Below are 27,343 nucleotides of genomic sequence, written 5' to 3'. Positions count from 1 at the left end.
AATTTTCAAATATTATTAACTATAGTCACCATGCTGTACATTACATCCCCATGACTTACATAACTGGAAGATAATTTTTGACCCCTTTCACCCATTTTGGCTACACTCCCCTTACTAACAACACTCCTCCTCTGGTGCCACCTATCTGTTCTCTGATCTATGAGCTCAGTTGTTTTAATTTTTAGATTCCAATACGTGTGAGATCATATAATATTTGTCTTTCTGTGTCTGATTTATTTCACTTAACATAATGGTCCATCCATGGTGTCACAAATGATAAGATTTCATTCTTTTTATGGATGAATGATATTCCATTTTAAGTATGTGTGTAAAGGATATACATTTTTCCTTCCTTTCTTTCTTTTTTAATGCTCCACATTTTCTTTCTCATTTATCCATCAATGGACACCTAGATTGTTTCCATATCTTGGCTATTGTAAATAATGCTGCAGTGAACAGAGAGGTGCATATATCTTTTCAAGTTAGTGTTTGCTCATCTGTTCTTGCATGCTGCCTATGTTCTCCATTAGAGATATTCATATTCATTGTATTTGTTCATCATAGTTGTTTTAAATTCCCAGTCTGATAATTCCAACATCCCTGCCATGCATGTTTGGTTCTGATGCTTGCTCCAACTCTTCAAATTTTTTTTTGCCTTTTGGTATGCCTTGTAATTTTTTTTTTCTTGATAGCCAGATATGATGTACTAGGTAAAAAGAACTGCTGTAAATAGGCCTTTGGTGGTGTGGTGAATGAATTATCAGGAGAAGGGAACCATTCTATAGTCTATGATTATGTCTCAGTCTTTTTTTGTTGTTTTTTTAAAGATTTTATTTATTTATTCATGAGAGACACAGAGAGCGAGAGAGAGGCAGAGACACAGGGAGAGGGAGAAGCAGGCTCCATGCAGGGAGCCTGATGTGGGACTCCATCCTGGGTCTCCATGATCACACCCTGGGCTGAAGGTGGTGCTAGACTGCTGAGCCACCTGGGCTGCCCCGATGTCTCAGTCTTTTAGTGAGCCCATGCTTCTGGACTGTGAACTGCACAAATATTTCTTACTCTCTTCCCTTAGGTGGGACAAGATGGCTAGAGTGGGGTGGAGTTGGGTGTTCCCCTAAATCTGTTAGACACTGATTTAACCCTAGCACGTTAGGCTATAGTTAACTAGTTTCCGCAGAGGGCGGGCCTCATTAAGAACAAGAGTGCTCTGGAGTATTTCAAAATGTTTCTTTTTCCCTCTCCCTACTGGAAGTGTGAGGGGATTTTTCTGATATTTACCTTAGGAGCTTGGTCAAGCTTTTGGAAATAAATCTCACCAAATTGTGGGGCCCTCCCTATGACTGCATCCCCTTGGAATTTTAAACTCTGAGTTGTCTGCACTGGTCCTCTAGCAACTCATCAATTACAGTTCAGGTTTTCTTACCCTGGCACCAGTTCCTTAGTGTTTTCTGTTTTCAGACTTCTTGCTCTGATAACTCATAACTCTGTGTATTTGCTTGTCTGTCTTTCCAATCTTGAGGACAGCAGTTTGTCCTGTGCCCCTCCCTCTCTTATGGATCCAAGATTTTTCAGTTTATTCAGCTTTTTTACTTATTAGGGTAGAGTGATGCATTCCAAGCTTCTTGTATATGGAACCAGAAGTTCTAAGACCATGTTTGTTTATGTTATCTAACTTGTTTAAATACAATCATAATGACCAGATTTTAAACAAAATTCTATACTTAAGACTGAAAAATCATGCTGTTCATCTCTGTCATCTGCCAACTATGCTTTTTAAAAATTTTTTTATAAGAACTTAAGTGAATCTACATTGTTTGAATGCTAAAATGTGATTTCATATTGATCTTAAATGCTGTTGAGTATTCTTTTTAATATTGGCTTTGTTAATGATTTTATGTCTTAAATTTAAGTGATTTTATATCTTAAACCTTAAATTTCTATATCACAAGCTTGAAATATACTTTATTTGATCTTTAAGATAGAAAGATACTGTTAAACTGAATAGAAAATAAAGAAGGATATGGGACTGGCGTAACTGACATGAAGATCAATGAACTAGAGTTGAGAATAAAGAAATAAACCCATATGTTTATGATCAGGTGATTTTTTACAAGGATTCCAAAGCAATTCAATGGGTAAAAAGTAGCCTTTCCAAACAAATTGTGCCAACTTGATATCCACATGGGAAACAATGAGGTTGCACCCTTACCTCATATGCATATGAAAATTAGCTCAAATGTATCAAAGACCTAAATATAAGAGCTAAAACTATAAAATTTATCAAAGAAAACATAACAGTAAATCTTCATGACCTGGATTAGGTAGTGGTTTCTTAGATGTGACACCAAAAGCATAAGCAATTAAAAAAATAAATTGGAATTCATCAAAATTAAAAACTGTGCTTCAAAGGACATTATTAAGAAAGTAAAAACAATACACAGAATAGGAGTAAATATTTGCAAATCGTATCTGATAAGAGTCTAGTATATAAAATATATATAAAGAAGTCTTAAAACTCAGCAACAAACAACCCAATTGAAAATGCAGAATAGCTTCATGAAGAAAAGAGCCTGGTCCTTCTACTTCCTCTTTCTCCCTAAATGTAAAACCTGCTAGAAAGCCTCTGCAGTGTGATGGTGTTAGTCTCTTGTTTATTAAAAGAGATGGGACCTGTTGGGGACCTGGATGCGGAGTTCTGCTGGTACGGTTAAGTCTCTTGCTGTGTTCCTCATGACATTAGCAAGATGAATCTTTAATTCATCATTCAGTTGCCTTATATGTACATATCTTCACAGTCACTAGATGAGGTCAGGTGATATTTATTTCTATTCTTAGTTATATAAGCATATAATTAATAGATTAAGTTAAAGGCTCTAAATAATGCCAAAAGGCCTTGAATCACTGGTTACAGTCCACTAAGGTAAGTTATTTAAATTCATTATTTAATAGCAAATTGCTAATGGATACATAAAAGCCTCTAGATGTTTAACAATCTTGATTAAAAGGGCTTAATCATGACTTTTTGAATGTTAAAGTCTATGATTATAAAACAGTCTTTGTGAATAGGTTCTACTGAATGGTGAGCTTACCAATGAAGATTACTGATAACAGACAGTTGATAGATCTAATTTTTTAATTGAGAGAGAGAGAGTGAGTGAGAGACATCATGGGGAAGGGGCAGAGCGAGAGGGAGGGAGAGTCCCATGTGGACTCTGTGCTAAGCATGGAGCCCAATGTGGGGCTTGATGCAGAGCTTGACTTCATGTCCCTAAGTTTATGACCTGAACAGAAACCAAGAGTCGGTCACTTAATGGACTGAGCCACCAAGGTGCCTCAGGATTTATTCTTTTATATTTATTTTTATTTACAAAACTTACATTTTTAAAGTATCATAAATGCTTAAAAAAGAACAGTTAGGTATACATCAGGAGTGATAGAAAAGGAAATGATCTGCCACATAAGTTACAGCGATTTGACACCAGTAAATTTAAATAAATTCAAATAGAGTACCTAAAATGGAATTCTGAGCTACATATCTACCAAGTCTGTGGTTGAGTTGGCTCAACACAAGGCAAGAGAATGAAATGTAGCGCAATATGATTTGTCATTATTATTTTCCCCAAATGTTACCTACCTGACAGTCCACTTCTATGAAGGCAATTCCCCACAACCTAAGGCACAAGGCAAGATTTCTAAGTCTGTTAGATTGCTTTCTCTTCCCACATGAAATTACAAAAAATAGAATTAAGAATTCTGGAATTAAGAAATTACATTAAACTAGTGCTGCATTGCTTTTTTAACAGAAAGGCCTTCTAAGTTGACTAGGCATAAAAACTGGCTAGTTTTGAAAGGGACTTTGTAATTGTGGAAGAACGTACAAATTCCTAATACCTCTTGTTAGTGAATTAATAGTGAGTGAAATGTAAAGAAGAATAAAGATTAAGGAGAGTGACAAATGGGAAAAATAATTCAGATTTTTTTAAAGACCTTATTTATTCATAGAGACAGAGATTGAGAGAGAGAGAGAGAGAGAGAGAGACAGGCAGAGGGAGAAGCGGGCTCCATGCAGGGAGCCCGACGTGGGACTTGATCCCGAGTTTCCAGGATCATGCCCCGGGCTGCAGGCCGTGCTAAACCGCTGCGCCACTGGGGCTGCCCCTCATTCAGATTTTTAAAAAAGGTCATGATCATTAATTTTCATGCCATGAATGAAAAATAATAAAATCAACCTTAAGTCAAATCTCTCTATGTAATATGTATTTTATTTTTATCAGCTACATTTTTAAGAAATTACAAGAACCATCTTACACACAAGACTTCCAGGTTTGTGCAGTTAAAAAATATGTATTACATAGCAGCTGTGCAGCAGAGTCCTATCTGGTACTCCCTGACTCTGCACTTCATCTCCCCATTGCAAGTAATCTGCTGGGGGCTCCTCCTGGATGTCCCCTCTCTGCTCTGTGCCCTGGAAACTCACAAAAGACAGTAAGCAGGGGCAGCTGCACAGCTGATCTCATTTTCTCCCCCCCTTTTCTCAGGGATCACTGTCCTTCATTGCCTAATGTCCGGTGCTCTGACAACCATTGTTTCATATATTCTGCTCAGTTTTTTGGTTCTGTCAGATGGGATGGTGAATTCAGCCCCCGGTATCCCATCATGATCAGAAAAGAATCTTTAACTAGATCTATACCAGTTCAAAAAATAAGTCTCATTGGAGCCCAATTTCTTATCTATTTACTGAATCGATTATATTTCACATATATTATGTAATATTGCTCTATTAAGGGGAGGTAGTTAAATCACATTCAAATGTTTACACTAAAACATTTCACTATCTTTTGGAAACTACTTTTTCAGTGTCAGTTAAAGGGAAACTGTTATCACAAGATTGCTTTATCAAGAATCAGGAAGTACAATGAGATCAGCATTAGATCTTGAAAAATATTGTTATGAGTAGGAGACTATATATATTAGGTACCCGATTGGAAAACATACTTGCCAGAATTGTCTTCCTGGATTAATTTGCTCTATTGAGCTTCTTCATCATTTGATGTGATGTCAGCTACTAATGGAACAATTACTTTACCACTAAGTACTCGCATTACTCTAGCATTTTTAATGAGCTTACTAGCTTTTGCTATAATGCTAGGAAATGCTGTGGTTATTCTAGCTTTTGTGGTGGACAAAAAGCTTAGACATCGAAGTAACTACTTTTTCCTTAATTTGGCCATTGCTGACTTCTTCGTTGGTAAGTTTCATGTCTTTATTTCAGATAATCTTTTCCAATTATAACTTCTTTCTAAAACCTTTAAATTAGCTTTTTTTCTTTTTAAAGATTTTATTTATTTATTCATGAGAGACACAGTCAGAGAGAGAGGCAGAGACACAGGCAAAGGGAGAAGCAAGCTCCATGTAGGGAGCCTGATGTGGCACTTGATCCCAGGTCTCCAGGACCAAACCCTGGGCTGAAGGTGGCACTAAACCACTGAGCCACCCGGGCTGCCCTAAATTAGCTTTAAAAAAAAAAATAAGCTTCTGTTATTTCAAGGGACTGTTTAGAATTGGGGATGTTAAAATAAAAAAGTTTAAGGATTAAAATTCTGAGGAAACTATATGCCACTTTAGGGGAATAGTATGTATGTGTAAATCAGGTTTGTAGGAGAATTTTCCTTGACAAAATTTATTTTCTTTTTATAGAATAAAAATAAGTCCAGAATAGTTCTAAAATTGCTTTAGTCTAAGATTTATTTGTTTCTGGAGCTATTTTCCTTGTATATTTAGGTTTATAAGTATATGTAGAAATGTCAGCTGATAGTATTGCTTTATAGGAGCTTCTAGTATAATTTAACTTGTTGTGTCTATAGCTACATAAATGCTTTCATTTATTTTACAGTGAAAAAAACCCCTCATAAAATGCTTACTTCGTTGCCTGGAACATAGGGTTACTCAACAAATGTTAGTCCTCTTTTGATTTCTCTACAGATAGATGACAACTCAAAGCAAGATCACAAATGATAGTAGATTACCTACCATGTGTAAGGACTGTTAAGTACTCAAGTATGATTAGAAAATGACATATACAGAAGACTAAGTTAATTTCTTTCTTTGGTAAGGTTTCAATGTAGGAGAGTGGATAAGAGAAGCTCACAAGTGACTGCAACAGTATAGAGTATGATACGAGAACCACAGGGACCCACCAAGTGCTATGGGCACTCAGAGGAGGGAGAAAGCACATCTGGTTAGTGGGTAGAAGCATCTGAAATGAACTTCAGAGGATGGGTAGAATTTCCATAGGCAGAGATGGAGAGGAGTATTCTAAGAATCAGCAAAGACATGCTGGTAGAAAATCATCGTGTCCATCTTCCTAAGTGTGAGCTCCAGACAGGCTGTGTGGGATCAATAGGGGATGAAGCTGGAGTAGTTGGAATCTATATAATGAAGGCCCTTGAATACTAGTGTGTCTGGACTGGAGGTTTTTCAACAGAAAATGTGAAGATCTGGATTTTTAAAGCAGAAGAGTGATCGGATGGATTGAGGCTTTACCTTGGGAGGCATTAGCAGAGATGTGGCAGGTGGCAGAAGCCAGAGCAGGTGGCGGCTTGGCTTCGGAAACATTCCTGCAGCAATCTAGGCACAAGTCATATGATGAGGTTCTGAGCGACTGCGGGGAGTGTAGAAAGGAAGTTGGGGAGGCAGAGCTGCAAGGGTGGGGTTGGGCAGGAGATAAAGATTAAGTTCTAGGAACAAGAAAAGTATGGCATGATTTATAGGAATAGGGGGCATTAGGGAGGGCAGCTAATGCTTCTGATATTGTACTGATAAACGTCCTGGAGAAAACTTCTAGCTTTGAGAGATGGATGTGGAGTCACAGCATAGAAGGATCACAGATGAAGATGGTGAACCACATAGAAGTATTGAAAAAAAGCAAAAATCTCCCCTTTCCTCTCCTCAATTCTGCCCCTTCAGGTAACCCACATTAACAACTTGAGGTAGATCCTTCCATATCATTTTCTATAATCACAGACACATGTATAACTATATGATTATATTTAATGTGAAGAGAATATTCGCTATAAATATACTTCTCCCTCTTTGCCTTCTTCACAGAATTGTACAGCTTTTAGATAATACCTAACACTTCAAGTTGATTATGTATTTTGACTAACTCAAATGGAGTGGCAGTAGGGAGGGATCGGGTAAAACTATACCCAACCACAAGAGCCTGAGGCCTGAAGCTTTTGAACAAAGATGGTACTAGATAAGCACAGAGGGTTTCCTGGTATGGCCCAATGGAAGCATCAGGGCAGCCCCACCAGCATGCGCTTGCACACCAAGGGAAATATCCCTGCTGGTGTAGTTATTCAACACTCCTGAGGGTCTCCCTCCATTGGCAGGTGGATGGGAAAAGGAATGGCTTTGCAGCTGATGACAGCAGACACAAGCCAGAATCTTTGTTAATCTGCCAGTCTCCTCCTTGATCTTTCCCTTTCCCCCTACCAGCTTCATCCAGAAGCCCACTTATTTAATAGTATTTGCCATGATGGTATAAGAAATTAGGACAGCCTCTGAGAACTTTCTGTAACAAGATTGGAGTTTGAGAGTTTGGTGTTGGGGCTGTTCTTTGTCCTTAGTCATGCTTAGCAGTGGGCTTTTTGGCTCTGAGCCTATAGGCTCATGATGGTGGTGCTGGGCCAGGGGAGAACTCAGGAGAACTTTCCTGTAGTTGTAAGGCAGAAATTCTTAGTTCTTTTGGTCAAGAGACCTTGATCTCCAGAACCACGTGGTGACAGCCTGGAGTATTGCATGTGCTAGGTATTGTGGGCTTTGGCCGAATGCCCTCTTCTCACAGGTTTCAGAACTAGCCTCTAATCGAAAATCTAAATTTGGGGCACTTGAGTAACTTTCCAGGCTGAATGTAATGTTTAGCAAAGACTTATTGAGAAGAAATTCCAGTACCAGCTACATTGATATAAATATATCTCATCTGCACACTCTTCCAGAAAAAAAAAATACTATCTCTATAAGCAGATATCTATAAAATTGGTATCACATGACTATGTTTCCATCTATGGGTTCCTTCTTCACATCTACACGTGTGTGGGCACCTAGGGCCTACATGACCATGTGACAGATGGCCAGGCAGGATCTGCAAGGACAGAGATGGTTGGGGCCAACAGAATCTGAACCGTATTTTAAGAGGTCAGAGTTTATCTTTAGTCCCTTCATGCCTCAGTTCAGGACTCTTCTCTGTTGGTTAGCTTGGGCTGCTACAACCAAATGCCTGTCTGAGTGATTTAACAGCAATCGACTTTCTCATGTTCTGGAGGCTGAGAAGTCCCAGAACAAAGTGCCAGCAGATTTGGTTCCTGGTGAGGGCTCTCTTCCTGATTTGCAGGCAGCTGCCTTCTCGATATGTTCTCATGTGGCCTTACCTTTGAGTGTGCATGGAGAGAGCGAGCAAGTAAGCTCTCTGGTGTTTCTTCTTATAAGGATACAAATGCTGTTGGATTAGGGCTCCATCCTTAAGACTCCTTTAACTTTACCTCCTTGTAGGCCCTATCTCCAAATGCAGCCACCCTGAGGGGTAGGGCTTCAACATGTGAATTTTGGGGGGACACAAACATTCAGTCCATAATACTCTCTATGCACTCACCATTGTCCACACATTCCCCTATTGACCCAAAGAATTCACTGGGGTTTTTAGCTCCCCCCAACTTTTGATTGTCATTTTCTCATGGAAATTGTAGCTTCTTACCTGGTTTTGGAAAGAAGGGACAATGCCAGATAGTGGCAATTTTCAAGCAATTTGGACTTCCCCATGCTCATTATCCAATGCTGGCTTATTTTGAAGTAGGCACTCTCTGAGGTACTGGGGGTATAACAGTGAAAATAGGGACAAAAACTCCCTGTCCTCATGGTGCTTCTATTTCTACTGGGCTGCTGCTGGTGGTGAGACATATAATAAATATAAATAAGTGAATAGGGATCCCTGGGTGGCGCAGCGGTTTGGCGCCTGCCTTTGGCCCAGGGCGCAATCCTGGGGACCCAGGATTGAATCCCACGTCGGGCTCTCGGTGCATGGAGCCTGCTTCTCTCTCTGCCTGTGTCTCTGCCTCTCTCTCTCTCCCTCTGTTACTATCATAAATAAATAAATTAAAAAAAAATAAGTGAATAAAATTATATAGCATTTTAGAGGGTGGTCATTGTTAGTGAGAAAAACAGCAGGGAAGAGGGAGAGAAAGGGTGCTGGAGACGGAGTTTGCCATTTAAATGCCAGGGGTGGGGCTCACTGGTTAGGACACATCAGAGTGAATAAGAAGGAGCTCTAAAGGAAGAGCATTTCTTGCTGGGGCAAGTGCAAGGATCTGAGGGGTGAGTGTGCAGTGTATCTGAGGCAGGAGGATCTGGAGTGGAGGGAGTGAGGGGCAGAGGGAGTAGCAGGAGGTTAGACGGAAAGGCGGGGAGCAGGCTGGGGTGAGCAAATGGCCTGAGGTTTCACAGGGCTTTTCTTCTCATCCTTCTTTTTTCTGCTCTGTTCTCCTTCTTCCTTCACTTCCTTGTTTTTATTTCTTCACTGCCTTCTCTTAATATAGTTTGTTTTCCCTCACTTCCCACCCCCTAACCCACTTAAACTGTCATGCTAAAGGTACATTGCTGTTTTCAAGAAACTGACTCTTAGTTTTGCTTATCAAGTCAATCTGACTCAGAAGCATGATTCCAGAGTGGCAGTTATAGACACACTTCGGAGTGGGCATATCCTAGAAATAGCAATGATTCAGTTTTTGAAACTGCTTTGGAATTAGCCACAAACATTGCCATCACTCAACAAGACGGAGGATCTAAGCATGACATTTGTGCCAAAATATTATGTAGAACATGAGGTGACAGCAGGGTTTTATTAAAGCCAGAGGATTGGCTATTTGAAACTGCTGTCTCAAGCAGCTCCTGAAGTTTTGAACACACCCAAACACACCCTTCCTCTTTCATCTAATTCAGAAAATGTGTGGACAAGATTACTGAACTCACACCCTCCCTTTAACATTGAAAGAGACAGTGTGTCTGTAATGCAAATGATTATTGGCCATTGTACTTTTTGTCATTCTGTGGAGGAAATAAGCATGTGTGTGTGGAAAATACTCATCTTGGGAATATTGGAAGCCACAACTCTGGACCAAAATAGGATACATATCTCTGTTTTGAAGATACTTTGATTTATCTCAGGTGATTTATCTTAGGTACTTTGATTTATCTCATTTACCTATTTTATACCATAGGTGTGTGTATGCATGCATGCACACACCCCTTTGAGATGGAAGGCCCCATAAATAAGATTGGTTATCATTAAAAATATAATCAAGGCATGAAACAAGCAGGCAAATTGAACTACATATAAGAACTGACCACAAAACTCTTCCATCTCGATGATGCTTTGTCTCTCATCTTTGTATGTGAACTTAGGTATAGAAAACTAAATTCTGCATTCCCTTTCACTGGTGCTGAAACCACACCATTATATCCTCATGTCATCTGGTTTTGGGAGAATGCAGGGTTTCCTTCATCCTTCTCCTTTCTTTTGCCTTTACTATTGTTCATCACCGGTTAATTTGATTTTCAAATGAAAATAGGACATCTTGTCAAGTGCCTGATAAAATATGAAGTTTCTCACTGAGCTTCCTTCCTCTTGATAGATTATATTCTTAGTGAGTGGTGTCACTTGTCTGAAATGTCATCACAATGAAAAATTCCAACAAAGCTAAAGGAAAGGGAGCCCAGTTTAGTCATTTTTCATAATTAAGCAATTTTTGTGCAGAGCTGAACCACTTACATATTTGTTCACTCAGTGAAGTGCAGTGGTTAAAGTTGGGAGTTCTGAAATCACACTGCTTGGCTTCAAAGCCAATCTTCTGTTTACTAGTGGAGTGGACCTTGGGCAATTCTGTCTTCATCTTGAGCTATAAGTTCTTTATCAGCAACATCACCATGGTTTCTACCTCAGACAGTTTCTATGAACATTAAATGAGATGATATATGCAGCAGACATAGCATGATGTCTGGCATATGGTAACTGCACAATACATATCAACTACTACTAACTTATTTAAGTTAAATGTATCAGCCATTGGTCAGCTCTCAGTGTTGTGAAAAACGCAAAGATCAATTTACAACTGAGGTCCCATCTCTCAGGAGAAATACATGAAAAGATGACAGAGATCCAAAATAGAATGTATTTGTACATGAGAGAGGGAGCGAAGAGCAAAGTGTCAGCACAGTGCAGGTGACAGAGGGGTAACTTCTGGCAAGGAAGTTCTGAGAAAGATGACAAGTCATTTTTGTGAACTGAATGAAGAATGAGATGGAAGTAAATAGACTTTTCAGTAGAAGAGAGGAAGATATTCTAGGAAGAAAGAGTGCTGTTGCCAAAGGACATGTGAAACTGTGGGCTGTGTTTGGGGGAAGGCTGGCCCATTCTGTCTGGGTTGGATCATGAACATAAAGATGACTTGTGCTGTATATGGCTGGAGATGCAGATTGAGACCTGAGCTTAATTTGGAAAGTAATAAAGAAACGTATGATATTTATAACAGCCATTGCAAAAATAGTATTTAAGAAAGAAAATAGTATATAAGGAATGTGTAGATAATCAGTCTTGAGTTTGTTAATGAAACACCATGAATTTCTAAATTATAATCAAGACAGTTTTAGTCAGTTCAGGTATGTCATTGTGTTGTATGCCTATGCCTCTTTGTATTCATTGATACATGCTTTTTTTTTTTTTTGCCTTATTTTTCCTTGTACAGGTATGATCTCCATTCCTTTGTACATCCCTCACACTCTGTTTGATTGGGACTTTGGAAATAAACTCTGTGCATTTTGGCTCATTGCCGACTATCTTTTGTGTACAACATCGGTGTATAACATTGTTCTCATCAGCTATGATCGATACCAGTCAGTCTCGAATGCTGTAAGTGAAAACATTAATTTACCTTCTTTAGAAGATTATGTACTTACACATTTAGGGTCCAAAAGGAAAACCTTTTTGCGTGTAATTTTTTTGTTTAGTTGGCAAACCTTTGAGGATCCTGATTATCCTTCTGTTATTTGGCACTAAGTTTTCATTGGTCCTTAGAGAACAATTTCTGTGTATGATTTGGCTAAGTTATTCACTCCTCTATATACCACTCAAGTGGAAAGACATAAAAAAAAGAATCCAAGGCAAGTTTTCAGAAGTGGTAGACTGAGTCCACAGTAGATTGGATATACATGAGAGTCACAGTAGGCTTATCAGTTCCATTCCTTACACAAACTAAGACATGAAGATTTTCTTCAGGTGGAACCTGGTGGGCAAGCAGAAAGATGCCCAGACTTTTTTTTTTTTTTAAGATTTTATTTGCTCATTCATGAGAGACACACAGAGAGAGGTAGAGACACAGGCAGAGGGATAAGCAGGGTCCCTGTGAGGAGCACCATGTGGGACTTGATCCCGGGACCCTGGGATCACAACCTGAGCCAAAGGCAGATGCGCAACCACTGAGCCACCCAGGCATTCCGATGCCCAGACTTTTGAATGTCGTGAGAAAATAGCCAAAGGAAAAAAGAATATACAGAGAAGCTATAGGTCAGATAGTGGGACCAGCCTGGAAGATCAAGTCCCAAAGCCTGTGTAGGATCCATGCCAAGAAAGTCTGAAATGACGTAAGATTTGGAATAGCAAATGCTAAATTTATTAGCAATAGAACAAGGGGAAATACAAGGCAGATGCAAGTAAAGACAGAGGGTGACAGGAGTATAGCAATACAGAGCAGTAATCTGAAGTCTTTGAGATCTAGATAGGAAACCTCCTTCACTCCCCTCAAATCTTTAGGGGATACTACTGTGTGATTTTGCTAAGTGCTGGGATAAGTCTCCACTTTTGAGGAGCACAACAGGCTAATGTGGAGAAAGATCTAAAAACAGATGGGTTCGGTAGAGTAGACTAAGTGCCATGTTGGAAGTATTGGGAGGACAGTGACAGCTCTGACTTGGGAGGGCTGCACAGCTTGGAGCAGACAAGGGTATATTGCGTAAGGCAAGGATCAACTGCAGTAACAAAGATGAGGCTCAAACAAGATTGAAATTTCTTTTTCTTTCACAGAACATTCCAGGAAAGCCTCTGCTCAGAAAATCATCTAGGAACCTAAGCTAACAGGGTGGCTCTGCACCTTCTAGGGCAGGGGTCAGCAAACTTTTGTTATAAAGGAACCTACGGTCTCTGTTGCAACTGCTCAAATCTACCATTATGGCACAAAAAGAGCCATACATAATATGTTAAAAAAAAATAAAAGGGAATGATTCATTCATTGTGTTCCAATGAAAATTGATCTAAACAGGTGGTGGACCACATTTGTTTCATAGACACTAGTTCACTGATCCCTGCTCTAGGTCATTATTCTGCTCTTGACCATTATTCTCCATGGTCAAAGTCAGGTTGCTGTCATTCCAGGTTCTAGAAAGGATGAGCAAAGGGCAGAAGTCCAGGGTAAGGGATTTTCTTTTAACCAAGTGGTGCAGAATCATACAATCATTTCCACTCACATTTTATTGGTGACATTTAGTCATATGGTCTCACATCTCATTACAAGAAAAGCTGGGAAATGTGGTCTCTAGCTGAGCTGCCATATTGTCAGGAAGAAGAGGAGAATGAATGTGTCGGTCCAGACACTTGGCATCAGGTACTTCATGGCCCACTGCAATTTGTAGCACACAAACTCTGGAGAGAGTACAGATTAGCTTGGATGAGCAATTCAGATGCCTCTAAGCTCATGGTTTTCCAATTGCAGGTTGTGATCCACATGGTTTTCCATTGCAGGCTGTTGAGTTATGAAGTCAGTTCATGGATTGTGGCAGCTTTTTTTTTTTTTTTTTTAAAGAAAAAATAGAGAAAAAAACCCATTGTAAAACAGAACTAAAAAATAGAGTATAAAATATCAGAGTGTCTTTTACATAATAAATGTAGGTATTATTTTATGAGTACTTCTGTCTGTGCACTTAGTTATGATACAAAATGTATTTCTTTTTTTAAAAAATTTTTATTTATTTATGATAGTCACAGAGAGAGAGAGAGAGAGAGAGGGGGGCAGAGACATAGGCAGAGGGAGAAGAAGGCTCCATGCACCGGGAGCCCGATGTGGGATTCGATCCCGGGTCTCCAGGATCGTGCCCTGGGCCAAAGGCCCGCGCCAAACCGCTGTGCCACCCAGGGATCCCTATTTCTTAAAAAATAAAATAATATAATGTATTTCTTAGTTTGAGTCCATCAGAATGTTCAAAAGTGCTTTAATTCATAATATTTCCGATTTATACTTAAACATTTCCCTTTTTTTCTGAGTTAATATTTCTTTTTAGTCTTCACTGGATGTTCCTAGTTAATGTTCACTAGGACATCCCTTTGCTGGATGTTCAAGCTCTTGAGTCTATCTTGGGTTTGTGCAAAGGCAAGGGACACTTTGTATAGTTAGGACAAGTGTTAGAAGTCACAGAGACATGAAGACTGAGGTATAGAGAGAAAATGAGTGGGTTTGTTTCCTAGTCTTGCCTTAAGGAATTCCCGTGGCCATGTAGGTTCTAATTTGATGAGGCCTGGGTCAGCCAGATCTAAGATCTTTAGTACATAGCACAGAGTCAAATGTGTAACAAGAGCTCCACATACCAGTGTGTGGATGTTTGCAAGGGATACACAGGTAGCTCTTGTATCTCTGTTGGCTAATAGTTCAAATATAGCCATGTGAGCCAGGAAGCCCTCAAAGACCACTGGAGCTCATAGGAAGTAGTTATGGGGAAGCTGAGTTCTTGTTGTAGTTCAAAGTGGAGGAGACAATATGGGAAGGCAGGTTGTGGGCTAGGCCTGAGAAGTGGAAATCTGACAATAATTCAGAAAAGGAAGGCCCAGTGCAGATGGCAGTGCATGACTACAGTGCTCAGACACATTTTCTGGAGGGGCAGATTTCTGTGTGGCTGAAACAAGAGTGGATGCAGGAAAGTAGAACAGTGTAGTTGGAAGGAGTGGGGATTAAAATGCGTGTAGAATTAAGATGGTAAGTGGAGAGTATTTATTTATTTACTTATTTTTTACCTGAAGATGAAGAAGGAAGCTTAACAGTAAAATCAAGACCATGAAAATATTGTTGCTGGGGGCTGGCTAGTTTCCTAGGACTGCTGTAATCAAGTATTGTACACTGGATGGCTTAAGACCATAGACATTTATTATCTGGAATACATTTAATGTTTGGAGACCTGAAGTCCAAAATCAAAGTGTAGGCAGGGCAATGCTCTCTCTGCTGCTGGTTCCATGCCTTTCTCTTAGCTTCTAATATTACCAGCCATCTTGGCATTCCTTGGCGGTCCTTGGCTCGTATGTGTCACTCCAGTCTCTGCTTCCATTGATACAGTGTTCTCCCTGTGTGTCTGTGCCTTTCTTATAAGGACACTAGTCATATTCGATTAGGGCTCACCCTAATTAAATATGACCTCATCTTAACTTGATTATATCTGCAAAGAGGTCATACACACAGGTACCAGGTCTTAGGACTCCAATGTATCTCTTTGGAGGACACATTTCAACCTGCAACAGGTGCTTAGAATGGCTCTGCAATCTCATCTCATTATTAACACCAGCAAGTTCTGGGGGCTGCTCTGCCTTATAAAAGAAACTTGATTGACCGAATGTTTGGATATCTTATTGGGGTGGGTAGGGAAGCAGGATAAGAGGCAATATCCTGAACAATGAACATATTCTGTCATGGGTGAGGACTGGGCCATTGATTGATATCAGGAAGGCCACTCCAACTGGCTTGGGCCTGGATTCAAGCAATGCTTGAGCTATCTATCAAAAATGCTACCCAGAGATGAAGAGATGGGCATTGTCCTTTCAATTCCCTTGGATGTCCATTATCCCATTTGACCTTATGCATAATAGAAAAGAGATCACTTTCCAGCATATTGCATCACATCATTACAAAGGCTGAACAGAGCAATTAAAAAACTAAATGCAGTTTTATGACCATCTGGGTATTGTTACCATCTTCATAATCATTAGATTTAGTGCAAGAGATATATTAATTAGTGGCATGAGAATCAGAAGGTAAAAAAGTGTATTGCATATGGGAACTTGTGGTCAGCACCATATGCATTTTAGCTTAGCCTCAGAAATATCAGTAATTTGAAAAAAAAAAAAACCACTTCCCTGCAGTTTTTAAAAATAACTTTTCTTTCTTCTTCTTCTTCTTCTTCTTCTTCTTTTTTTTTTTTAAGTCTGCTTCTTCTTACCTCCAGCCAATTGGTGAGCCCTTCCCAGCCTGCACAATCCATCAAAGAAAGACAGTGCTGGGCATTGTTGTACCTTTTTAATAGAAATGAGAAAACACACCATAGCATGAAATTTAGAGACTTGTAGAGAAAATAATACATAAGCAACAGTGGAAAGAGAGGCATGTTTCAGTTTCATGGGGGAAATCATTTCCTTTCCCTTGAGTGAGGAAATCAGAGAAATATAGAACATATGAGCTGGAAGGAACTTACTGATCTAAAAAAAAGCTTAGGAAGGTTGTTCCAGGTCCCCTTAAAAAAATTCTTGGTTAATGTGTTTATGTGACCTTTCAGATTTCTTATAGAAAATATTTTTAAAGATTTCAGGATCTATCAAAGATCATGGGCCCTGAGAACTGAGAGCAATCCTTACTCATAGAACCTCATTTTCCCTTATAGTAGTTAGTCTTTATGACCAAGCAGACCTAGAGCATTCTTCATCCTTTAAAAAAGACTGTGGTCCTTGCCACAGCCATGTCTCTCCTAGTGGCTGGCCACCACAGCTTTGGCACCATTTTTGTCAAGTGGAAATGTTTATAGAAAGAAATGATTTGGTAATGCTCAGTAACATTCTATTATTTCTCCATAGCAGCTTTAGACTTTGTGTGTGTGTGTGTGGGTGTTCATCTCCTTGGGAGTGATGTAAGAATTCTCTTTTTGACACCACCTTGAAGTCTCTGGATAAACTACAGAGTAGATTCTTCCTAAATATCAGAATCAAAAAAGCCAGTGGCATTCAAACTTGTTTGACTGTGACCACAGAGGGAAACCATTTGATAGGGGGTTCAGTGCATGTGTTTCTCTCTCTCTATGTATATCTACATTCCCAAAGCAAAAGTTTCATCAAACAATACAAACTCATCTAATTGTGAAGCATTCTGACATTGACTGCTCTACTTCATTAAAAGAAAAATTCTGATCATGATCCAGCTGGCAGATTGAGAAACATTGTGAAAAGGGGCACCCAGTTTCAGTTGTTCCACCATTCAGATTAGTATCTGTAGAGTAGGAAACATTGCATTCTTATTTTAGATATTGATCTTAACATTTTCTAGAGGGCCAGAGGTTTAATAGATTCCTTCTGGTAGGTCGCTAAGAAAGTCTGCACCTTGGACCAAGCTCTACTGAACCCTCTGTCTTGGCCCATATCATGTTATCCAGGGCTAGGTAACTTCCCTACCTCTTGCATAGCACTGAAACTTCTGAGCGCCTATGATATGCCTTATGCAACCAACATATGTTCATTATATTGAAACAATTTATTTGGTCTCTTTTAGGTTTCTTACAGAGCTCAACACACTGGGATCTTGAAGATTGTGTCTCTGATGGTGGCAGTCTGGGTGCTGGCCTTCTTAGTGCATGGGCCAATCATTCTAGTTTCAGAGTCTTGGAAGAATTCCAGTTTCGGAGTCGTGGAGGAGAAGGATTGTGAACCTGGATTCTTTACCAGGTGGTACGTCCTTGCCATCTCGTCATTCTTTGAATTCCTTGTCCCAGTCTTCTCGGTGGCCTATTTCAACATGTACATATACTGGAGCCTGTGGAAGCGTGGCAATCTCAGTCGGTGGCAAAGCCAGCCCACACTCACTTCTGTCTCTTCCAGTAACTGTGGATCCTTACTTAGGGGTGGACTGTTTTCAAGAACATCTCTTTCTGAACAGAAGGAAACAGCACCATCTGTTCCTTTGAAAAGACATGAAAGAAAGAGCAATCTTTTGCTTTCTTTAAGAGCCCAGATGAATAGCAGTATAATTACTTCCAAAATGGCTTCCCTCACCCATTCTGATTCCCTGTGTCTTCACCAAAGGGAACATATTGAACTGCTTAGAGCCAGGAAATTAGCCAAGTCACTGGCCATTCTCCTAGGTGTTTTTGCCGTTTGCTGGGCTCCCTATTCTTTGTTCACCATCATTCGCTCAATTTACCCACTAGAACAGCGTCCTCAAATAGTTGGGTATGAAATCACGTTTTGGCTTCAATGGCTCAATTCCTTTGTCAATCCTTTTTTGTATCCATTGTGTCACAAGCATTTCCAGAAGGCTTTCTTGAAAATATTTCATATGAAAAAGCCATCCATACCATCACAGAATCGGTCAGTGTCCTCTTAAAGATAATTTTATCATTGACAAAAATTTTAGTCTTAATCTCACCTACATGAATTTGATCTGGCTTTCATTTTCATTTCTTCCCTTTCTATGCTACCAGGAAAGTCCATAAAATTGTAACACTTGAAAGTTTTTTAAAAAATTGGAGCCTGGAAGTCAAGGGAAAATTATTCCGGTGAATAATAATAGTACAATTAGAAATAGATGACAATGTTTTTGTAAACTCCTAGCCACAAATGCACTGTACTTTTCTGACTCATTGCCTCTTCCTTAGCTTTAAGATCTTTTTTTTTTAAAGATTTTTTATTTATTTATTCATGAGACACACACACACACACACACAGAGGCAGAGACAGAGACAGAGACAGAGACAGAGACAGAGACAGAGGGAGAAGCAGGCTCCATGCAGGGAGCCTGATGTGGGACTTGATCCCGAAACTCCAGGATCACGCCCTGGGCCAAAAGCAGACAATAAACTGCTGAGCCACCCAGGGATTCCCCAGCTTTTAGATCTCGATACAGCATTCATTGTGAAAGTTAAGAGTTCTTGTTTTCTTTCAACAATCAGTGTTTGCTATAGTCTCCAGTGAATTTCACTTTTTATTTTATAATGATGAAAACTTGTCAAGTTTTTAAATAATTTTTTCCTAAAGTATACAAGAGGAAAAGGGGCTCTATTGCTTTCTCGCTGAAGGTGGACAACTCTATTATGATCAGTGGGCAGACGTGTTGGGGCTTGAGTTGTCAGAAGCAGGGAGTGAGGCTGTGCCCAGACGGAAAAGTGGAAGGTATATGTACTTCTGGACTCTATTCCTGATCCCAGAAAAGAAGGAAATGTGGGGTGGGAAGGGCAGGTAACTGCAGCTCTCAAAGGTCCTCAGTGCAGTTATTTGGGAGGCTCAGTGATTACTGGTTGAGAGAGTAAGGGGCAGACAAGATTACCATCTGGTTGAAAGGACAGCTTTCCTTTTTTTTCCTTCCTGCCCTCTTCTTCCAACTTCCATGTTGGCTAAAACCTCTGTGAGAAAATATGGAAGAAAAAGAAAGGCTAAGAGATAACAAAAAAGATCATGTGATTAAACCTGAGGTACCTGGTATAACATTCACAGAACTACTGGATGTCAGTAATTATTAATAAAATATACCTTCTGTATTTATTTGATGTCTTTAGTATATGTGCAGAGCTCAAGTGGTTCCTTTATATGCAGTTTGTGTTGATTATATTCTGCCGATGAGTCACATTTTCTTAGTCTGGTGACATTTCATTCTTTTTGTCATTATTAATTTTTCTTCTTCTTCCCCTCCTCCACTTGCTTCCCCTCCTTCTTGTGTTCTTGCCTGCTTTGTCATAACATTGCATTTGGATTTCATGGTTAATTTCATCTCTCACATAAGGTTTTATTAGTGTTTCTTTTGTAAGTTCTCAAAATTCCTATATGGTTTAGTCATTTTCATATTTTTTGGACCTTTGAAACCTTGGTTAATTTCAAACACTAAAATGTGAAAATCCTGTAAGTACATTAATGATTAGATATGCCCATAATTTTTATATATACTTATGCCTTGCATGAAGTCTAAAATAGGAGATACACATTGAACATTTAATAGTAATCTTGAAAATTTGAGAAATAAACCCTTGTAAATATGCAGGTTTTTATAAAGTTGTCACTTGTCAGCTATTGTTTTTGACATTTAAAAATTAGGAGTTGTGGATTTCATTCATTTCATACGAATGCTGGAGGCTTGAATGTTCATTGAATGGTGAGGCCCTATGAAAATGTTTTCTGGTTGAACCCTAGCAGAAACATGCCTAAATATTCATATGTATTTTCTAAAATATAGAAAATATAATATATATTGTATTTCATTAAAAAATGTCATCACTATAAAACACAATACTGTTGCCTTAGTTATCACTATAAAAGAAAACGCAGCAAATTGTCTATGAAAAATTACTTAAAAAAAACATTGTTAGGAAGTCCCATTCTATTTTAAAATTGTTGAGAGGCGAGCAATATATGTCTTGGAAGTGATGAAGTATGATACATTTATGATGAATGAACAGAATAAGGCTAATCCTTTGTGAAATGAGAATTTGACTAAATAAATACTTTTTTATGACATTCATGTATTCATTCAACAAACATTTTTTAGGGGTCTATTATGTGTTAGCTACTTATTGTAAAGATGCCTGTGAACCTTGCTGATTTAGATTCCTTGGGGTAGAAATTTTACTTTGGGGTTCTCTTACTGTGATAGCACCCTATAGGTACTCAGTGAATATTTATTGAAGGCATGCATTAGGCATTTTTGTAAAAATGAAATATAAATCCTAGATTTAAAATCCAAACCTTTAAAATTTGCCCTGGAGGAACTTTAAAATATGTTTTTCATTATAAGAAAAGTAATAGGGATCCCTGGGTGGCGCAGCGGTTTAGCGCCTGCCTTTGGCCCAGGGCGCGATCCTGGAGACCAAGGATCGAATCCCACGTCGGGCTCCCGGTGCATGGAGCCTGCTTCTCCCTCTGCCTGTGTCTCTGCCTCTCTCTCTCTCACTGTGTGCCTATCATAAATAAAAATAAAGAAAAAAAAGAAAAGTAATATGTATTAATCATAAAAAGAAAAAACAATAATAAAATAATTCCTATACCCAAGAAACAATCATAATTATTAGTTTGGTGTAGGTATTTCTAGGGGAATTATATATATAATTCCATTTTGTAGAAACACGTGTTTATAAATCTAAACTTCATACAATCTCCTCGGTTAAATTTTGCCCTAAAATGGAGGCTCTTATTCTAGTATGGTAATCACTGTCTCTCTCCCACAAATGGATCTGGCTTATAAATACTTATTAAATTTTAAATAAAAAAATACTTCATTTCAAATTGATTTAAAATACTTCAATACTTAATTTAAGTATTTTTATTTTTATTAAATTTTATGTATTTTTAAATACATATTTAAAAAATTTAAAATACTTACTAGCTCATTTTAAATTTAGGCCAACACCACTGGTATCATTGTCAGAACATTCCTTAGACTGTTGGTTCCTAAGTATTGGCTTCAGTTGGCCTGTTTAGAAATAGATTCAAGAAGAGTGAAGACAGAGTTAGGGATATACATGCCACGTATGACACACTTCAGGCCTAGTCTTTTTAGAATCATGAGGGCTTTGATGTGAATAACAGAATAATCATAACTGTTTTATAGAAGTGCTTTTTGTGGCTGTTTGGTAACTACTCTCTTGTAGCAAGGATCTTGGCATTTAAAGAGATTGTTTTTCACATTATAATTTCAGAAAAAGAAATTCTAGCATACAAAATGAACTTTTTGTTTTAATGATTATTACCAGTCAGGGTTGAGTCAAGAAAACAGAAGCCATGTTCATTATTTCAAACAGAAGGAATTTTATTTATTTTTTTTTTAAAGATTTACTTATTTACTCATGAGACACACACACACACACACACAGAAGCAGAGACATAGGCAGAGGGAGAAGCAGGCTTTTTGCAGGAGCCTGATGTGGGACTCAATTCTGGATCCCAGGATCACAACCTGAGCCGAAGGCAGCCACCCAACCACTGAGCCACCCAGGTGTCCCTAAACAGAAGGAATTTAATACACAGAATTGGGCAAATACAGGTTATTGGAAAGCTAAACGAGGAGGAAGTAGATGTCCACAAAGCCAAGACATAATAACTTAAACGAGCAAGAAGTATATGCCAACAGAGCCCGGACATAATAGCTTAAAAGAGCAACTACCATCTTTGAGAAGTTGGAAAGAAATGAAAGAGAATCAAAGAGAATCTGAGATCCCAGAGGACCAATGCTTGGAGCTCTGACTGGTGCCTCATGCCCAATAGTTAAGGCTTGGACAGCCCAAGGGGTGGGGCCAGCTGGTGCTCAGAGTTCATGGGGGTAGGGCTGGATACTTACTTTCATTTGTCATCTCCAGTTACCTGTGGTTCCCTTCGGCATGGGAATTGCAACTTCTGCTCTATAGGTAAAATGGAAGAGTGATTTGTGAAGTAAGTTTAGTGAGTACCCAAAAAGGACAAACATGGCCTTTTCTATTTGAAATCTTACATTTTGGGGCTCTTTCACTTGGATTCCTTAGGTTACAAGTGACAGAAACACAATGCGAACCATCTGGGCCAGTGTCAGCATCTTGGTTCCCAAAGAGCAGAAAGACAATGATGGTAGAGAGTTCAGTGACTCTGTGACAATTTCATTTTGTATGGTGGCTTCTCTACAAGGCTGGGATAATGAAAGCTCATGTTTTTGATCAGCTAGAGAAAGGGCCTCTCCTAGTAATGATGAGAAAAAAAAATATTGGAAAATATTAATTGGGTGCCATGGTTATCTTGTGTTAATAACTTGGGACCAGTCCCTGCAGCAAGGAGTAGATACTAGTATTGTCCTCCTGGGTTGGTTCCTTCTTCAGACTAATGTCTGTGGCAGGGAGATAGCATAAGCCCATTCAAACTATGTGATCTGGAGAGGGAGAAACAGTTTCCTTAAATAAAAAGAGGTATGGGTACCAAAAGAAGAGGGTAGAGATAATAAAAGTTTACTCCAAGGGCTATTAAAAAATTGGGGGTGTCGTGAAGGTCTGATTGTCTTCCCTTTACATGTGTAAGCCTGCCCAAATGGAGACAATTTTCTATCCCATCCTGTATCCTCACCCTTTGCAATGTGACTTTGCAGTTCTTATTAAGAGGGACTTGCTGTGGCCAATAAACTACTGCTAATAGGCAGCGGAAGCGACCATGTCAGTGTCAAGCCTAGGTCTCAAGTGGCCTGTGCATATCTGTTCTATCTCTTAGAACTTTGCTCAGCTGCCAGGACACACACCCAGGCTAGACTACTAAAGGATGAGAGATCACGTGGAATAGAATCAAGCTGTAGTAGCTGAGCTTATCTTAGAGCAGCTGGTCCCTGGCTACTCAGCAGCTGATCGGAGATGCATGAGCAAATGCAGACTAACCCAGACCGGCTGAAAGAAGCCTAGTGTGACCAGACCAGAAGAACCACTCAGCTAATTCAGAGACTCTTGAGCAATGGCAAAACACTGCATTTTAGGAGTGACCTGTGTTCAGCAATGGCTAACCGACATGTCAAGCAATTTCCCTTCTGTGTTGATTTCAAGAGAGATGTAGATATTTCCATAACTCATTCTTTTGTGGGAACGGAGATAAGAAGTGTAAACATTATTATGTAATAGGACATTTTTTTTTAGACCACACCTACTTCCCCACAGGAACATAGTCATTGCAAAATGATTTCATTTGCAAGTATAATTGATTTTGCAACATCATAAACTATACCACAAAACAATTTTAGGGTAACTGCACCCATGAAAGTAAAGTTGCTCTGTGGGGATAGAAGAGAAAGGGCATCACAAGTTCCCACAAGCTGTTCTTAGCTCCTTCAATTTCTTTAAGTTTCTATCTTAAATCAGGTACTGCAACCTAAGGACTGGTTATGGGGTTTGATTAAATAGTCTCTCTTTTTTGGATGCTTTTCTCCTCGCTCATGCCTGTAGGCATATATTTCTGGGCATAAACTTCCAGTAGGAAAGAAGAGGAGGAAGGAGAAGACTTTAAACAGAACCAGCCAGTCTGGTTAGTGATGAGTTACTCTATGAAAGATGAGTGGAAGCTGAATTTATCTCTTTCAGATTTCCGTTCTTCCTTTCCCCACTGTCTTACCACAGACTACAAGGATTTGGCCAGAAAAGGAAACACCCTGCAGAAAAAGTTGAGGTAACAGTTAGCCAGAGCCTAAGGGAGTTAACCAGACAGGGCAGGTTAGTTTACCTGCTGAGGTGTTACAGAGCCTGACCCACCCAGCGGAAGAAAGTACCCATCTTCAGCGGACTGTTGTTGTCCTGGCCCATTTAACAGTGGAGGAAAAAAAAAATCCAGAAGTACTTGTGAAATTCACAGTCCAGAGTCAAGGGCTCACTAAAAGACCCAGACCTAATCACAGGACTAACAAACACTTCCCTTCCCCACACACCTCACTATCACATTATAAAGGTCGCAGTTGCTTTTATTCAGTATATCCTGTCTGGCCATCAGGAAAAATATTACCTCCAAGGTATAACAAAAGGCGAAAACCACAATTTGAGTAGATGGAGCAAACATCAGAACAAGACCTGGCAGGGATATTGGAATTATCAGACTGGGAACTTAAAATAAGTATGATGAATATGCTAAGGGCTCTAATGGATAAAGTAGACAGCCTGCAAGAACAGATGGGTGATGCTAGCAGAGCAATGGATATTGTAAGAAAAGTTTAGGCAACTGTTGAAATATTTTTCTGACATTTGGAAAATCTAAAACTTTTTATGCTTTGGCTTCAATAGAAAGGCCTTTATCAGGTCCTTCTTAGAACCTGGAAGACAAAATGATTTTAAAATGATTACTCCTTCCTGTACTCTCACCCCAATCTAGTGCCTCTGAGTCATGGTCAAGGCGGCAGTTAAGCAACTGGTTGGATGTTTTGTCTTTCCCAGCTTCCTATTTCTGGAATACAACTGTTCTTCTGAGTTCAACCCTTATTTTTGGGTTTTGTTCCTCTGGCTTCACATGCCTCACACTGAGCTAAAGTTCATAATTATTACTGAGCTATGAGTAGCTCTCAAGGCGCTGCAGTCCCCCTGGTAGGGAGCTGGACACCGTGGTCTTCTCCTCAGTAGTCTTTGTTCTCTGGCTTTCATGAGGACCCAGAAGAGGATGACCTGGAGTTCTGAAGGCCACACACTCTTCTACACCATTCTCTGGACTGAGGAAAATGTCTGCTGCTTTGAGATATTAGCTCCAATGGGGTTCATACCACCTAATGGGGTCTGGGGGGCAGGTTAGGTGGAGTCCATCCTTGCCTTTAAGGGTTACACGTCAGCTGGCTTGGAATCAACAGGGACAGCTGTGACTACAGGGACATGCATACAAATATGCATGGCCATGAAGTGACACAGCATGAAGAATTGTTTCTTTTATAGCAATGTTTGTAGGGATGCAAGAGGGGGCAGTGCCCCTACAGCTGCACGGCTGCAGAACTAGCCTGCTCGGCTCTATCTCTGCAAGCAACCCAGTCCCTCCATGGCAGGGCCATGTAGCTCTTCTCCTTGACCAGCATAGACAAGGCTTCGACTGGAAAGGCTAGAATAGGATTTGCATGGATAATGATCACACGGAAACTTATGAACGTGCCAGACAGGATTAATTACCCGATTGCTTAAAACACCCATGTAGAACAGATATTCTGATTCCATGGACAAGGAAACTGAAGAATATAGAGAGTAGATGACTTGCCCCAGCGGTACAATCAGGAGGTAATGAAGCCAAACTTGAATTCAAGGAGTCTGTACCAGAGCCCAGACGCGTGAGGCCCAGGCCACATGGTCGGTCTCTCACCACTTATCAGATCGCTGCTCACTCCTCCCCAACAGGGATGTTAGTGAGGCAGACCTTTTACAAGGAAGTGAACATCAGTGAACTCAACAAACCCCAATCAAAGCATATAAAAACAAAACCTATCCAAATCAACAAAATCCGAATCTCATGGTCTATCCTGACCTTCACAACAGCAGTGTCTGTTTTCTCCACAAGATGGCAGTAATTACACATCGTTTTGCTCCCGTGTACTTCTGTTTGCCCAGCCACTGAATAAATACATGGGTAATATTGTTTTGTGTTACAATTTAAAGAAATCTGATAACAGCTATCTCATTTGTCAATATTTTAAATTGAGTTAAACTCATAAAATCAGGAAGGCTATATAAACTGTAAAAACAAAACAATGACCTCTTTTCTTCTGGAGAGAAGGTATGACTGCCCCAAGGTATACATAAGAGCACCACTGTGCCCGTACATACACCACACACACACACACACACACACACACACACACATCCATCTTGTTTCACACATCCTCCCACATCCACCCATACACATAAACACACACACACACACACACACACACACACACACCCATAGCAACCAACATGGATGTCTGTATACCCATACACATCTACTCCTCCCACAGCCACACAGATACACACACACATTCCAAGCACAGGAATCTTTTCTCAAGCAATCTTTTAAAAATCCCTTAAGACTAAGAGGAAAGTATAAAAATTTTTCTGTGTCCATTTCATCAGTTTCATTTGCTAATATTTTCTTTGTAAAAACATTATGTATGATTGTCTTAAAAAAATCATTGCATTACAGGTCCTCCAAACCCTATTAAAGATCTTTTTTCCCAAAAAGAGCTTCTGCAAAAAGAAACCATCAAGAAAGTGAAAAGACAACCCATGGAATGGGAAAAATACTCACAAACTATTCCTCTTATAAGGGGTCAATTCCCAAAACACATAAGGCACTCACATAACTCAGTAGCAAAACCCTCCAAATAACCCAATTAAAAAATGGACAAAGGATCTGCATGGACATTTTTCCAAAGAAAATGTGTGAAAGGCCAAACAAGTACATGAGAAGATGTTCCACGTAACCAGTCATTAGGGAAAAGCAAACTAAAACCACAGTGAGATATTATGTCATACCTGTCAGAATAGCCATCATCAGGGGATCCCTGGGTGGCTCAGCAGTTTAGCGCCTGCCTTTGGCCCAGGGCAGGGTCCTGGAGTCCCGGGATCGAGTCCCGGGATCGAGTCCCGTGTCGGGTTCCCGGCGTGGAGCCTGTTTCCCCCTCCTCCTGTGTCTCTGCCTCTCTCTCTCTTTCTCTCTCTCTCTCTCCCCCTCTATGTCTATCATAAATAAATAAATAAATCTTAAGAAAAAAAGAATAGCCATCATCAAAAAGACAAGAGATAACAAATGCTCCTGTGATGTGGAGAAAAGGGAGCCCTTGTGCACTGTTGGTGA

At 39.6% G+C, this 27,343-nt stretch overlaps 1 protein-coding gene across 1 annotated transcript; it reads left to right on the top strand.

Moving 5' to 3' along the window:
• The first annotated feature begins 4,966 nt into the window (after positions 1-4,966).
• On the top strand, positions 4,967-20,535 carry HRH4 (histamine receptor H4). The gene is made up of 3 exons (XM_025429691.3): positions 4,967-5,251; positions 11,802-11,965; positions 17,622-20,535. The coding sequence occupies exons 1-3, from the start codon at positions 5,059-5,061 to the stop codon at positions 18,450-18,452; spliced, it is 1,188 nt and encodes a 395-aa protein (XP_025285476.1). The 5' UTR covers positions 4,967-5,058; the 3' UTR covers positions 18,453-20,535.
• The last annotated feature ends 6,808 nt before the right edge of the window (positions 20,536-27,343 follow it).

This window comes from Canis lupus, chromosome 7 (genome assembly GCF_003254725.2).
Source record: "Canis lupus dingo isolate Sandy chromosome 7, ASM325472v2, whole genome shotgun sequence".
NCBI lineage: Eukaryota > Metazoa > Chordata > Mammalia > Carnivora > Canidae > Canis > Canis lupus.
This window is presented reverse-complemented; position numbering and strand designations above follow the sequence as displayed.

What these genes read in the sequence shown, in the direction of transcription:
- HRH4 (XM_025429691.3), top strand. Translation starts at nt 5,059, where the DNA reads ATGTCAGCTACTAATGGAACAATTACTTTACCACTAAGTACTCGCATT. An exon ending in CATTGCTGACTTCTTCGTTG is followed by an intron (nt 5,252 to 11,801) that starts GTAAGTTTCATG and finishes TTCCTTGTACAG; the next exon opens with GTATGATCTCCATTCCTTTG. An exon ending in ACCAGTCAGTCTCGAATGCT is followed by an intron (nt 11,966 to 17,621) that starts GTAAGTGAAAAC and finishes GGTCTCTTTTAG; the next exon opens with GTTTCTTACAGAGCTCAACA.